Source organism: Amblyraja radiata, chromosome 5 (genome assembly GCF_010909765.2).
Source record: "Amblyraja radiata isolate CabotCenter1 chromosome 5, sAmbRad1.1.pri, whole genome shotgun sequence".
Lineage (NCBI taxonomy): Eukaryota > Metazoa > Chordata > Chondrichthyes > Rajiformes > Rajidae > Amblyraja > Amblyraja radiata.
In genome coordinates, this window is record NC_045960.1 from 67,410,171 (window position 1) to 67,426,498 (window position 16,328).

Consider the following 16,328-nt stretch of genomic DNA (forward strand, 5'->3'; position numbering starts at 1 on the left):
GAGTAGGCTGCAGCTGGAGTGAGGGCCGAGCCCAGGGCTTGGGATGGAGCCGTGAGCGGGGCCGAGAAAGAAGCCGCCGGTGGAACCAAGGACGAGCCTGGGTCTATAGCCAGGGCCAGGGCCAGGTCGAGTACGAGAACCAGGCCGTTCCAGGCCCTGGCGCTGCTTTACGACCTGGGTAGGTCCTGGGGCAGGGAATGGGAGTGAGGTTGAGGGAAATGAGGAGGAGGGAGATGGGGTAAAATCTCTACCTCCCTCCCTCACTGCCTCCCTCTCTCACTGCCCCTCTCCCACTCTACCACCATCCATCTACCCTCCCTCTCTACTCACCTCCCCCTCCCTCTCTACCCCCCCCTCCCTCTCTCGGGCCCAGTACTGGAGCTCTCGGGTCCGTCTCGGGTTCTCGGTCCCTCTCCCCCTCTTTCTTTCTTTCTTTCTGTCTTTCTTTCTTTCTTTCTAGCTCTCTCTCTCTCTCTCTCTCTCTCTTTCTCTTTCTTTCTTTCTAGCTCTCTCTCTCTCTCTCTCTCTCTCTCTCTCTCTCTCGCTCTCTCGCTCTCTCTCTCTGACTCCTCCCTGTTCTGTGTTCCTCTCTGTGAACGAGCAAGTTATGCAGATCCGGAGGACAGGCGAGATCCTGGGGAGATGAAGGGGAGTGGGGGGATTGAGGGAGAGGAGGGAGGGAGATGGGGGAGGTGAGGAGGGAGAGTGTGGGAATAGAGGGAGAGGTGTGGGGGTGATAGGGAGTGGGGAATAGATGGACTGCCCCCACCCACTCTCTTCCCCCTCTCTCCCCCGTACCCCTCTCCCCCTCCCCCTCCCTCCACACTCTTCCTCCTCTCTCCCCTACCGCTTCTCCCTCCTGCCCTCCCTCCACCCTCCACCCTCCACCCTCCACCCTCCCCTACCCCCTTCCCTGAATAAGTACTGCTCAGGATCATATAGAGGATCTTTGTTTGAGGGTGCTACAATTCAGCAACATTTGAAAGATAGCAAATCTCTATGCAACAATATTAATAAATGTGTGGTAGACACAAAATTGTGGAGTAACTCAGCGGCTGAGACAGCATCTATGGAGCGAAGGAATTGGCGACGTTTCGGGTCGAGATCCTTCTTGAGATAAATGTGTACTTTACCAATAGAAATGTGACTAGTTTTGAATTTGTCATGAACTATTTGGCAGGAGTAATGAAATGCTGCCTTTCTTATGCGTGTCTCTGTATATTTCCAATGAAAATTAATTTCTGTGGAACTGGGAAAATTGTTTTTGGTGATCAGCGTGGGGTATGTTGAAATGCAATTTAATTAATGTTGGAAATAGATTCAAACGTATTTGGTATTTACGGTGGACGTAGATATGCCGCATGATGTATCTGATGAAATCAGTACAATGAATAATAATAATAATGGATGGGATTTATATAGCGCCTTTCTAATACTCAAGGCGCTTTACATCGCATTATTCATTCGCTCCTCAGTCACACTCAGTGGTAAGCTACTTCTGTAGCCACAGCTGCCCTGGGGCAGACTGACGGAAGCGGAGCTGCCAATCTGCGCCTACGGCCCCTCCGACCACCACCAATCACTCACACACATTCACACACATTCACACACAGGCAAAGGTGGGTGAAGTGTCTTGCCCAAGGACACAACGACAGTATGCACTCCAAGCGGGATTCGAACCGGCTACCTTCCGGTTGCCAGCCGAACACTTAGCCCATTGTGCCATCTGTCGTCCCAAAAGCACAAGAGCGTGTACAATGCAAGGCTTTCTATATCCTTGGGAAGAATTGGTACATCAGTCAGCTTATTCAGTCTTGAAGGATTCCTTAAATGTTTATGTGTGTTGTGTTTGGTATTAAAGCTATGCTTTGTATCATGCGTTGGTTAAATGTTCAGAACAAATATAGCATTTCTGTGCATGATTCCAAGGGAGTTGAATCCTTGTATTGATTCACAATGACCACATAATTATAATGTTTTGGGTTAGTCTATAACAAGTAATTTAGGCAATTGTATAATAAGGCAGCATGATATAATCCTCTGGAGATGTACATCCAAACCAAAACTGAGAGTGCAGGAGAATGAAATTAGTTAGTCAGCATTTGAAAGTGAAAGAAAGTTTACTGTAAAAACAATAAACTGCAGATACTGATTTACAAAATAAGAGAGTGCTGGAATAACTCTGGGGCAAAGGGCTGTGAGATAAAGAGAGAAGAGTTATGAAATGTGAGGACAGGATATGGGTGGAAAAGGGCGGGGAAATGGAAAAGGGGCAGGAATGTGGGAGAAATGGATGAACGTCCAGATGGGGTACAGGGAAAAGGTTTTGGGTGAGGGGGGTGGGGAGTTGGTTGGTTAGTTACCTGAAATCGAACAATTCAATGTTCAATTCTTTGGGTTGTAAACAATACAAAGTATTATTTTGTACATTACGTGCTGAACCGGTAGGGAAAACTTGATATATTAATTATTTCCTGTGTACTTTCATTGCTATGATCATTGTGGAATATGTCAAATGGTCTTTTAAATGATCGGAGTGGCGGCGCGGCTCTGGCTGCAGCGGCTCACCGGCAGTCCTGTTTGTTTTGTGTTTTTTGTGTTGTTTATTTCGTTTTGGTTAGTCTAGTTTTGGTTTTTAGTTTGTGTTTGGGGGGGGGGGGGGGGTTGAAATGGGGCTTGCTGTCTCTCCCTGCGGGGGAATGCGACTTTTTTGTCGTATTCCCCTTCTCTGCCTCCATCTGCGCTGAGGCCTAATGGCGGAGCTGCCGACCTCGAGGCTCAGGAGGCAGAGCCCGCCAGGACTCGCCCTGAGCTCGCTCCCGTGAGGGCAGCCCGGCTCGGGGCTGGAACAGTGCTTCCGTCGGAGTGGCCGAGCTCGGGGAGGTACGGCGTTCCCAGCCCGAGTGAGGTACGGCGCCCATGTCGGGGCGGCCCAGCCCGAGGGAGGTACGGCGCCCATGTCGGGGCAGTTTTTAACATCGCCCGGTGGGGTATCGCCTCAGCGCAGAGGGAGAAGACGAGGGAAGAGACTGCAGCCCTAAGACTTTTGCCTCCATCACAGTGAGGAGATGCTGGGTGGACTCACTGTGGTGGATGTTAATATGTGTTTATTGTTGTTTTTTATTGTATTGTATGTTTGACTGCTGCAATTTCGTTCAGACTTCGGTCTGAATGACAATAAAGGCTATCTAATCTAATCTAATCTAAATAAAATACACATGATGCTGGAATAACTTGGCAGGTCAAGCAGCATTTCTGGAGAAAATGAATGGGTGACATTTCAGGTTGAGACCCTTCTTTAGACTGAGAGTTGGGGGGGGGGGGGGGGGGGGGAGGAAAACTGAAGAGAAAGGTCCTGAACAAATCAGAGCCTTCACCGACAACCAAAGGAAAGTGGAGCCCATAATGGTCCATTGTAGGCTGTGGAAGAGGTGATAATGAAGGGATATGAACAATGATACTAGCAAGACGACTAGCGTGGGGGAGGGACAGGTAATACAAGGATTACATGAATCAATAGTCATACTGCTGGGTTGTAAGCATATGAGGTGCTGCTCCTCCAAGTCCTTCTCGACCTTTCAATGGCCAAATATTTTAACTCCCCATCTCATTCCCATACTGACCTTTCTGTCCTGAGGAAGTATTATATAATAGAACCACTCGGATAGTGACTTTTATATAAGCTAGGTAATTTGCAAAAGAAAAGCTTAAGGTTTTCCTAACAAAATAAAGTACAATGAAACATACACGCAGGAAAAGATGAATCAAAACATGGAGACCTGAACCTAAACCTGCATAGCTTAGTTTATTGCTTTGGGGCAATTATAACACTGGAGGAAATTGTATTTGGTATGACTTTGTGTTGAAGAATGGATAGCTGAATATGGGCCTCTTCTTAGGCCAGAGGTCAACTGCTCTTTCTCTATGGCACATACTTGAGCTGTGAAGTTTATGCTGAGTTTGAGACAGAATTCAAGGCTGAGAGATAATAGACCCTGTAGTTAGCCTTGGCTATGTTAAATTATAATGAGGTAGTGATAAGGGATGGATGATTGGAGAGGAAGAGAATTAGATTGATGGATATGTTTATAGGAAGTCGAAGAAGCAGATGTGATTCTGATGTAATGGTTTGAGTTGTAAATCTCCCTTGTGTTCTGCCTTGTACATGAGATTGGAAATCCAGCAGGAAAGGGGCTACAAATTAGAATTGAGTTGTGTCCTTGCACCAAACACTTATTAATTAAGTTGACAGATTTATGACCCATATATGCTTAGGTTGGGAGATGTGTGTGTGTTTTGAACTTAGAAACTGTAAATTCGGCAAACATATAATTCATGTTTTAAATACATATGTAATAGTATTATAAAATGTGTAAAATTGTAGTGAGGCAATTATGAAATGTATTGTCTTAAGTAGGAATGTAAACATTAGATCTTGTTTAGATTTATAGAAATATCTTTCTTCTTGGTATGGAAAGTGTGTATGACGTGATCATTGTATTACATATGTATCTTATATTTTGAGGAGTGGTCTTTGATAATTGAGCCTACTGGGGTTTTGCTGTGTTGAAATAAAATAATTCTAAAGCAAAGTTATACCACAGGCAAACGAAGGTTGTGAGGCCAGGGAAAGGGGATCATGGGACTGATGTTGTAAATCACCAGAAGGACTCAGATGATTGGTTACTAGCTTGTCATACACTCTGTATCTGAAATGTCTAATACCTGTATAAATGACATGACAAAGTTACTCCTCTCTGGACCCGCCCCAGAGCATCAGCTCTGTGTTGGAAGGTTCAGAGACTTGTCTCGGCTGAATAAAGAATCGATTTCAACAGCTACAAGTGTTTGAGTCAAGTTGACTTTAGATTGACAAAATAACTCAGTTTAACAGTCCTGGGCCGCCTGCAGTGTCAGAGTGAAGCCACATGCAAATTGAAGGAACAGCACTTCTTATTTTGCTTGGGCAGCTTACACCACAGCTGTATTAATATTGATTTCTCTAATTTCAAGCAACCCTTGCAATGATCAGATGGCGTGATTAGTCTGAAGAATGGTCCTGACGCAAAATATTGTCTACAATTCCCTGCACAGATGTTGCCTGACCCGTTGACTTCCAGCAGCAATTTGTTTCTTGCCATGTATCTTCCTGAATCGTGAATGTTTTTGTGACCAGCAAGCTGACTGATATGGGTGAATTAAATCTTGAACCAGCATTTGGTGTTTCCTCTTATAGGCTTGTTATTCAAATGCTAGTCTTAGAATTGGTTTTGCTGATCACATCCAAATTGTGCAAAAAATCCAGTGGAAATGTCATCTGTATTCAGGCGTTTCGTTTTGTGTCATTCGTGATAATTATGGCTAAACTTTTGGCAAACAGCAGTTGGTGCATTGTTGCTGAGATAGTGTTAGAGCATGGAAACGCTCTTCAACCCAACTTGCCCATTGTTGTGTTTCAGCTGTTATAAATAACTGGAACCTTACACCAGATAAAGATCCAAAGACTTTATTAACTACATAGCAAATACGACTTCACACTTGCACGTCTCTCTAATTCTAAGGGAACCAGGCAAGGAACGGTTACTGTAAAGCTAGTGGGCGTAACTATAAAAGCATAACTCATAAGATGAGTGACACTGATCTACTACACCCATGCTGACCAAGATGCCCCCATCTACACTTGTCCCACTTGCCCGTGTTTGGGCCATATCTCTCTAAACATTTCCTATCCATGTACTTGTCCAAATCTCTTTTAAATGTTGCTACTGCCTCAACTATTTCCTCTAGTTCCATATACCAATGGAAAATGTTGTCCCACGGATTCCTATTAAATCTTTCCTCTCTCACCTTGAACCTGTGTCCTTTGGTTCTGATCCCCCTACTCTGGGTAAAAGGCAATGTGCCATCACCCCATTTATTCCCTTCATGTTAGCCATTTATTCTTTTAATTGCAATCATTTGATTGTTCACGCAGCAGGCCTGATGTAGTGTTGGGAACCATTTTTAATAACAGTGGTTTACAAAGAAAATAATTTGCAGCCATGATAATGGTGCATGAATATGAAATGGTAATTTGAATTAAAATCCTCTGGTGTATTTGCTCATTTACTGTCCAAATAAGTTTGAAGATGCTTTTAAAATCTGTCTGCTGCTGTTTAAATCCCATAGGAATTAATTTGACTCGGAATAAAGTAACTGTTCTCGTAGTTTGTCACTCTTGGGAATAAATTAAATTTCAAACAAAATGAAGTTATGATCTCAGCTTCTGGGTGATTTTTGCAAGTTGTTGTTGGGGTTTGGAGGTCTTGTAGTGTGTGAGGGAACAGTACAATGTGGTCTGAAGAAGGGTCTCGACCCGAAACGTCACCATTCCTTTGCTCCAGAGATGCTGCCCATCCCGCTGAGTTACTCCGGCATTTTGTGCCTATTACAATGTGCTCTTCAGGAGCAATGGTATGAATTCATTCTAACAGCAGGATAAGTAAGAATGCATCTGGAATTTGTTTATAGCAAACAAAGCTTTTCACTGACTCCATGTCAACTCTACAAGAAATCTAAGACTGTCTTGCATTCTGTTTCTTCCCCCACCTTCCAAAAAAAAAGAAACAGAGATTTTGGTTTTATATTGTGCATCTTTTATTTTGACCTTTTTTTCCCAAAAAAGAAAAAGAAGCCTGTTTTGGGAGTGGATTGTTATTCTCTAGATTTATATCATTCGAGACATGGCCATTGAATGCCACTGTTCACTAGTAAATCTTTGCAAATGTTGGGGAAAATGTGCATTTTATCCAGAAATAATTGGGCGAAGAATATCGCAATAGGGATGTTGCACGGCAGTAGAGGTCACGACCCCTGACCCATACTGTTGCCACGCCACGCAACGCCTTCTGGAGTACAAGTGGTGAACGTCAGGTAAGCACTTACTATGGCTGCCAGTACAGCGGGCCCGTCTTCTGTCCCAGCATCCGGACTCCACGCTGACTGGTTCCACACTCACGGACCCCGGGCCGTCTGGAAGGGGGGGGGTCTGAATGCCGGTGCAGCGCGGTCAGTGACTCTGGGTGGGCTGAGGGACAAGACAGTCTCGAACTCTGCTGCAGCTGACGAGGACGTTGCCGGGTTTTCGTCACCGTGTGTCAGCTGCCCGGAGCCACAGCCCGTGCGGCCGCACAAGGGGGAGATGGGGCGGATGCCGTCCGTGGCCAGATAGCACTGACCCTGGGGGGAGAGTGGGGGTTGTCCCAAGGGATGCGCTCCTTTGGCCGTTTGCACTTTGGTGCACGGGTTCAGAGCAAAGATACTAGAGCATTTAGTTCAGAGCGCTCAGTCGCCCTCCACAATTATTCATAGCGCAAAAAGCTATCATATCGGTGGTTTTTAACAGGTAAGAAAGTTTGTGTTTTGTGTGTTAACAGTGTATGCCGGAGACTGCCATGTCCTCCAGAAGGATTGAGCTGCTCCGTGCGTCCCGCCCATTGACCCGATGGCCTTACGTGCAACCCCCCCCAATTGATGGACTGGCCTTTCTGTTATGATTGTTCCAAGATGGCGGCGCTGGCTTAACAGCTGCGGCCCACCTGCAGTCCGTCTGTTTTTTTCTTTCGTTTTTGTTCATTGTCATGTTTTAGTTAATTTTGTTTTATTAAGTTGTGTATGTGTGTGGGTGGGGTGGGAGAAACATGTTTTGGTCTCTTCCTTCGGGGGATGCGACTTTTTCTTCGGTCGTATTCCCCGTCTCCGTCTGCGCCGAGGCCTAATGGTGGAGCTGGCGACATCGGAGCTGTAGCAGCAGCAGCGGCGGCAGCGGAGACCTGACTCGGCCCCGAAACTGTGGCGGCGGCGGTGGCAGCAGCGGAGACCGGACTCGGCACCGAAGCTGTAGCAGCGGCAGCAGCGGCAGCGGAGACCTGACTCGGCCCCGAAACTGTGGCGGCGGCAGCAGCGGCAGCGGAGACCCGGCTCGGCCCTGGGGCTGTAGCAGCAACAGCAGCGGCAGCGGAGACCCGGCTCGGCCCTGGAGCTGTAGCAGCAACAGCAGCGGCAGCGGAGACCTGACTCGGCCCCGAGGCTGTGGCGGCGGCAGCAGCAGCAGCGGAGACCCGGCTCGGCACAGAAGCTGCGGCGGCGGCAGCAGCAGCAGCGGAGACCTGACTCGGCCCCGAAGCTCTAGCGGCGGCAGCAGCAGCAGCGGAGACCCGGCTCGGCACAGAAGCTGCGGTGGCGGCAGCAGCAGCAGCAGCGGCGGAGACCCGACTCGGCCCTGGAGTTGCGGCGGAGGCAGCAACCACCCGCGGAGTTTGAACCGTCGCCTCGGCGCAGAGGGAGAACAAAGGGGGAAGAGACAGAGACTTTAAGATTTTGCCTTCCACCACAGTGAGGAGGTGTTTGGTGAACTCACTGTGGTGGATGTTAAATTTGTGTTGATTGTGTGTTTTTGCCATTTTTAAAAATTATATGTATGACTGCAGGGAAACAAAATTTCGTTCAGACCGAAAGGTCTGAATGACAATAAAACGAATCTAATCTAATCTAATCTAATCTAATGATTTGCTTAAAAAAAAACAGCAGCTTAATTTGTTTTAGGCCAGTACAATCTGCCAGTTTTGCCTCGGGGACAGCAGTTGCATCAACTCTCGACTGCAATCTGAGATGCATGATCTGAGATGAGTTGCCAAGACCTATTGGAGATGGGCAATAAAAGTTGCCAAGACCTATTGGAGATGGGCAATAAAAGTTGCCATGCCAGTGACTTGCAGAGACTGGAGTGGGAAAAATTAAACATTTTCTTGGGTTAAGGGAGCAGATGTGAGCCTTTGAGATGCTGCACGATGACTGACCTCAGCTAGCTAACAATCTGAAATCCTTTGTGCAGTTTGTAAAAGGCTGCACTTGGCAATTACATCAGCTGAATTCAATGGAGGCCATGTGATCGGTGGCCTTTCTTCAACTTGGTGGGAGGTGAAAATCTGAAAAATGCATTGAATAAATCTCAAGATGCATTGTCAACTTGACAATAACAGGGTGCATTTCTGTTCAGTCCAGTGGTTCACTGTGGGCAAAGACTCACAGATGCAGTAAGCAATCCATGTTTTAAAGGGAATGTTTGAATAATACAACAGACCATTACTAATTTTAGGTGGAGCAGATATAAAGCAAAACACAAAGTGCTGGACAAACCCATGGGTCTGGCAGCATCTGTGGGGGGGATGGACAGATGATGTTTTGTGTTGGAACCCTTCTTCAGACTGAGTGGAGTAGGGGGAAAATACATGAAAAAGAGGAGTGGTTATGGCAAAGCCTGGATGGTGATGGCTAAAACAAATTAGGGCGTGTGATGGGTGATGATAATGTCAAAGCCTAGAGGTGAAAATAAGACAGGGCTGAAATGTAATGCTGGAGGGGTATGGGTGGATGGGGAGGAGAAAGAGGATAAAAGAAAATATGGGAATAGATGAAAAAGGAGTGATGGGGAGGGAATGGCATGTGACAAGTGATGAGAAAACTGGCATGGGGGGCAGGAGAAGGGGTGAGGGGGTGTTACTTGAAATTGGGGGAATTGGTCTGTAAGCTACCCAAATTGAATATGAGGTACTGTTTTTCCAGTTTGCCTGTGGCATAAATATGGTAATGGAGGAGGCCCAGGACAGAGAGGGTGGAATGTGAATGGCGAGCAACAGAGCTGCCAAGTACTACGGATTTTCCGTATTTTGTATGGAAATGCAATAAGAATACTGATGTACAATTTTGCGTTGTTAAATACGGATTTTTTAAAAATCCGACCATAGATAATTGTAACAACGAGTCATCGCTGTACCGGCCGATGTAAAATGCTAGTAGTCAAATCAGAATTTACTGTCGGAATGTGAGATTGCCTTTATGGACGTATTCTTTGATGGGGCTGTTCGTATCGCATTGTCAGTCTGGAACATCTCCTGGTCAAGATCTACCACACTTATATTGGATCTCATACTGGCAAGGCTGAGACCTTCCATTAGTTCTGCAGTAGCTGAGCTGGAGGCATATTGCATCAGCATTGAGGAAAAAAAGTGCCAGAGAAGCAGCTCTGTTGAGACCCTGCTCCAGAAAGTTTTTGATGTGGCCTTGTGGAATAGTGTGGCCATAAGCATGAAGACAGACGCTGAGTAGCTCAGGAGAACATGGATAGACATTGTTTTGGGTCGGGGTCCTTCAGTCATAAATTTGTAGTTATAAATACGGATCGCATCAATTAGTTGTTTAAACAATGGAGATGACCTCACACAATGTGAGGTCTACATGGACTTTATCTTGCGTGAAACGTTTTACCCGTTATCCTGTGTCTGTATGCTGTGGGAGTTTGATTGTAATCATATGTAGTCTCTTTGACGACTGGATAACAAGCACCTAAAAGCTTTTCACTGTACCTCCCGGTACACGTGAATAATAATATACTACTAATAAACTAAACAATATAACGTGAAAAAATGGAGTCAATATTTGTACCAGACATGAATTTTCTTCCCCCCCCCCACTTTTGCTCCAGCTAGCCTACGATTTTTTGCATTTGAATTGAAAATTTAACACAAATTCTCATTATTGGCTCTTTACATTTGATGAAATTTATTTGAGCATCTTTTGTTGCTTGCAGCTGATTGCATGGTTTATTGTCTGCTCAGTAAAAGTTGTTATCAAAGTTACTTACTATGCCTACAAAAGTTACTTACTATGGCTACAATATTCTGTTGTGCTGCAGCAAGCAAGAATTTAATTGTCCTATCTGGGACACATGACAATAAACTCTCTTGACTTGACTCTCTAGACTCTTGATTTGACTCTTGACTACCTAGTAATTTTGATGTGCGTTTCTTCCAATGACACCCTTCTCCATGACATATGGGATCTGGTTGCCAAACATTTTAACTCCCCTTTCCATTCCCATTCCGACCTTTCTGAACTGGGCCACCCATACTGTCGGAGTGAGTCCAAACACAAATTGGAGAAACAGCACTTCATATTTTGTTTGGGCAGCTTACAACCCAGCGGTATGAATATTGATTACTTTAACTTCAAGTAACCCTTGCATCACCTCTCTCTCTGTCCCTCTCACCCCCTGGTCGTTATACTAGTTTCACTGTCGTCCTGTTGAGTTTCACTCTGTATAACTCGTTATCACCTACACCATAGCCAACAATGGACCATTGTGGGCTCCACCGTTCCTTGATTATCATTGCTTTTGGTATATCTTTCATTAATTTATTTTATTTACCTTCCCTATCTCTCGTTTCCCTTTCCCCTGACTTTCAGTCTGAAGAAGGGTCTTGACCCGAAATGTCACCTATTCCTTTTCTCCAGACATGCTGCCTGACATGGTGATGCTCCAGACATGCTGAGTCACTACAGCACTTTGTGTCTATCTTCGGAATAAAGCAGTATTTGCAGTTCCATCCTACACATCTTTGTTAACATTTGAGTACATAAGGTGACACGTTTTAACTGTGCAAACAGCACTGAAAGTCAACTGTTTGTAACAGACTTGTTTAGCCTTAGACTTGATTTCACTGCACCGATTGGTGTATGTGACAATAAATGTCCTTTGTCTTTGTCCTTTGATGTGGTTCATGATTTGTACATGTTTCCCTGATTTGGTCAATTCCTGTACCCTCCTACATATCCTCCTAATATCTCTGCTCACCAATTATAACCTTCCTTGAACATCCCTGAGTTCAATCACTCCACTTTTCTGTGACCTGCGCATCTTTTCTCACATCTCACATCTCACATCTTTTTCCCCCTCCACCCCACCTCACCAGATGGAACAAGGAAAGAGTTCCCTTGGTCCTAACTTTCATCCCACCAGCCTCTGCATCTAACCCATCATTCTGACATCTCTGTCACCGACACTGAGACACCTTGCACACTCGTCACCACTTCAATAGATTCCAGTTCCTAGGTTACCCATTACCAAATCTTTACTATGGACGTCCAGTCTCTTTACACCTCCGTTCCCCAGTTAAGGCTGAATCAGTTGCCCTCAACTAACACATCTCCTGCTGGACAGAACCTGTCCTTGCTCTTAACTTCTCTTTTGACACCTTTCACTTTTGTCAAGTCAGAAGTATGGTCATGGGCCATAGCTATACCTGCCTTTTTGTTAGGTTATGTTGAAATCTCCTTGTTCCATGCATAGCCCAGCATCATTCCCCAGCTCTCTCCACTGCATCGACAACTGCATCATAGCTGCCTTCTGCACCCGGCAAAACTAGTTTATTCTACAAACCTCAGTTATGAGAGTCAGATGCATTTGTGGGCTTAAAATCCCATATAGGCCAGACTGCAGGAGAATGGCAATATCCTTCCCTAAAGGGCATTAATGCACCAGACGTTTATAACAGTCTGGCAATTTTACATTGGCAATACTGAATCTTAATTTTATTCTGCATCTTTTTTATGATCCCATGTCAGTAAAAATGTATGGTATAATTGATTCTTTGCCTCGTATCTCCTTGAGAATATTTAAAAAGAATTCACCAAAATATATAGAAAAATTCCATCGCTAAAATTCTAGGTGAAACTTTAGATATTTTTGGATGCAGTGATAATGTAGGAAATGGTCTACCATAAAGTACATAATAATGATACTATGTTAATACTGTAACATTTTCATCCTGTTTTTAAAGAAAATGGGCAAGGAATGGTTAAGGCACGTGCTCAAGATTTAATGTGTAATGCAGATGAAGATGCAGATACTGTGTATTGGAGATGAAATTTTCTGTTTTGAAGTACTTTGTTGCCTATTATGAAGATCAGTTGTTTTCAAAAGATCAAATGGTTTTAGGTTAAAAACCTGATGCTATTAGAAGCTCCCTGATGACTGCCACTCGTTCTGCACTTTTGCAAGCTATTCGTCACTAGCGATTTGTCATCTTTCTGGTAAAAGATTTGTTATCTTTCTGGTAAAAGATGTTGAGTTTTACTTTGAAGTAAATCATTATGCATGCTGGAAATTTGAAATAAAATTAGAAAATGTCTCTAACATTAGGGTAGTGAAAGCTATGAACTGTTACTCCTTCACATGCTGCTTGACCTAATGATTTGTTGACAATATTAGACTAGTACGTTTTCACTAAAACAAATTATTCAAATCCAATAGGGAGTGAAATTCCCAACATCCTCACCAATATTGAGTTAAACATCCCAAAGAGAAACAATTCAACAAATGAGTCGTATTTTGCACAAATGTTGCAATAGTTATGTTGTCATTTAGATAGCCTAGCAATTTATAAAGTTAAGATTTAAATGTGAAAGTTTTTTTCTCATTTCTTTACAGTATAGCGCAGTGGACACCAATCCGTTGTCTGTGTATGTTATGCACCCCTTTTGGAACTCTGTAGTAAAGGTAAAGGCATGTTGATATCTTCTAACATTGTTAAGTCCAGATGTAGTTCTCGGTGTCCTATATGGTATGAGGTTGAATTAAATTTGGCAAAAAAATGTTTAATACACAAAAAAGTGCACTAGATTTCATTGTTTAAAAAAAAGACCTGGTGATTCAAAGAAAAATATGCAGCTAATGCTATTTTTTAAAGTATCATGCAGTATTAGTAAAAATGCAAGCTACTCTGATGTATATTAGCCTGAAGTTAGAAGCCACATTAAGAACCATATGAGTAAAAAACAATGTGGAGATGTCTCCTGAAGATGCAGTTATTAAAATTACTGAATATTAAAATTTCCCAGCTCCCCCACAGCCTACTGTCTCCGCATCTTCCATTCTTCTCCCCCCCCCCCACCTCTACATCACTGAGAAAAGGTCTCGACCGGAAATGTCACCTATTCCTTAGCTCCATAGATGCTGCCTCACCCGCTGAGTTTCTCCAACATTTTTGTCTACCTTTGATTTTTCCAGCATCTGCAGTTCTTTCTTAAAATTACTGACCATCATAGTCCCATTCTCATGTTACACAAGATCCACTGTCTTGAATGTCGATTTACAATAACTAAAGTTGCAGCTGACTTCATAAGATCATAAGTGATAGGAGTAGAATTAAGACATTTGACGCATCAAGTCTACTCCGCCATTCAACCATTCAATCATGGCTTATCTATCTGTCCCATTCTCCTGCCTTCTCCCCATAACCTCTGACCCCGTAATAATCAAGAATCTATCTAAAATATATCCACTGACTGCCTCCACAGCGCTCTGTGGCAAATAATTCCACAGATTCACCACCCTCTGACTAAAGATATTCCTCATCTCCTTCCTAAAAGAATGGCCTTTAATTCTGAAGCTAATCCTACCTAGACTCTCCAACTAGTGGAAACTTCCTCACTATTCTGTATGTTTCAATGAGATCCCCCCCTCATTCTTCTAAACTCCAGCGAATATAGGCCCAGTGCTGTCAAACGTTCATCATATGTTAACCTAATCATTCCTGGGATCATTCTTGTAAACCTCCTCTGGACCCTCTCCAGAGCCAGCACATCCTTCCTCAGAAATGGTGCCCATAATTGCTCACAATATTCCAAATGCTGCCTTCTAGAGCCTCAGCATTACATCCCTGTTTTTGTATACAAGCCCTCTCAAAATAAATGCTAGCATTGTGTTTGCTTTCTTTACTACTGATTCGACTTGCAGATTAACTTTTTGGGAATCTTACACTAGCACTCCCAAGTCCCTTTGCACATCCGATTTCTGGATTCTCTCCCCATTTAGTGGCATATTCAGTGTTAAGATTTTAATTTTCTGATAAGCCTAGTTAATCTGCATGGGAGAATTTGTGATTTCCATTTTTATCAACCTTTGTTTTTATTTTTTATAGATTTTACCTACCTGGTTGGCACCAAATCTGTTGACATTCTCTGGTTTCGTGCTGCTTGTACTTAATTTTTGTATGCTGGCCTATTTTGATTATGATTTTTATGCTTCAGGTAAGACTTTGGATACTGTATGTATTTTTAAAAAAAATTAATATAATTGAAACTAGTATGGGTAGCAATTCCTGGTAGGCAGTACAATGGGTATCCCATTAATGTCACTGTTTCTTGCAACTTGACTGGAATTCTTGCTTGAGCACTAGTTAGTTGCTCTTTAGGGTGCTGCATGCTCCCTTTAGCACTGTCTACCTTTTTAAATTGTGACAGGTACATGTTCAATGTGGTTGTGATACTGCTGGTTGATGTAGAATCATGACACCATCCCTCCTCTTCCATTCATTGATGGACCATGGCCTGTGGTTAAACTCTGAACATTGATTGTGAGACCTGCAGTGTTAACCACACCTTGCTACTGAGCAAATGCTGCATGAACACCTGGTCAACGAACATGCACTTCTGTCTGGTACCACAGCTTGTACTAAATCCAATGCCATGCATTTTGTTTTGCATGTTTGGCTTGGCCATCAGCTTCAGGAAGATGGATGTTTGTTACCATACTGCCACTGATGAACTTTCACCTGAAGGTTGATAACTTGTATATTTAGTCTCCATTCTCACCAGCATTCACATGCTACTGAAATAAACTGGAGCTATTGTGTTGAGCCTGTGTAGACCAGCATAAACACCGAACAGCAAATTTACCAAACCCATGTCCTGAGTAAATATTGACAATGTAAATAACCAAAAACATAATTTAAAAAACATTGAACTAAACTCAATTTAGAAAATCTAAATTATATTTTGGTTTAGAGATACAGCATGGAAGTAGGTGCTTCGGCTCATCGAGTCCATGCCAACCATCGATCACCCATTCGCACTAGTTCTGCTATCCTACTTTCTTGTCCACTCTCTACACACCTGAGACAATTTACAGAGGCCAATTAACCTATAAACGTCTTTGGGGAGTGGAGCACCTGGAGAAAATACACATCGTCACAGAGAGAACGTGCAAACTCCACATAGCACCTGCGGTCAGGATTGAATCTGGCACTGTGAGGCAACAACTCTCCCACCTGTGCCAATGTGCTGCCCAGTGTTATTAAGTGTGGTTAACCTGCAGCTGTTAAACTTTCATTATTCCTCTAAGTTGCTCAATAGCCCTATATTTATTATATCGCCAATACAGAGTCCCCTTAGCTATGGTTACATGTGTTGCTTACAGCTTATACCATTGTTTGGAAAATTAGGCACAAGTAGGAAGTTCCTGAAACTTGTTAAGCAGACGCTTGTGATTGAGTTTGTGTAATTACTTCAAAAGCAGCACATTTTTGTGTATTTTCCCATGATATTGTAAGCACCTGTCACAGCAGCCTCATTTCCCAGTTTTACTCGCTTAAATCATTAGTTTTATCTTGTAATTTGCAAGTTAAAAATAGAAATTAAGTACATTTAAATCATTACATACTTGTCTCACA

At 43.6% G+C, this 16,328-nt stretch overlaps 1 protein-coding gene across 1 annotated transcript in view; it reads left to right on the plus strand.

Annotated features, from left to right (window-relative positions):
• The window catches only part of selenoi (selenoprotein I), a 42,997-nt gene that overhangs the window by 8,448 nt on the left and 18,221 nt on the right, over nucleotides 1-16,328 (plus strand). Inside the window, exons 2-3 of the mRNA XM_033021484.1 lie at nucleotides 13,307-13,375; nucleotides 14,799-14,907. Of these exons, the coding sequence (XP_032877375.1) occupies nucleotides 13,307-13,375; nucleotides 14,799-14,907 (178 nt within the window). The remainder of the gene's footprint in view (nucleotides 1-13,306; nucleotides 13,376-14,798; nucleotides 14,908-16,328) is intronic.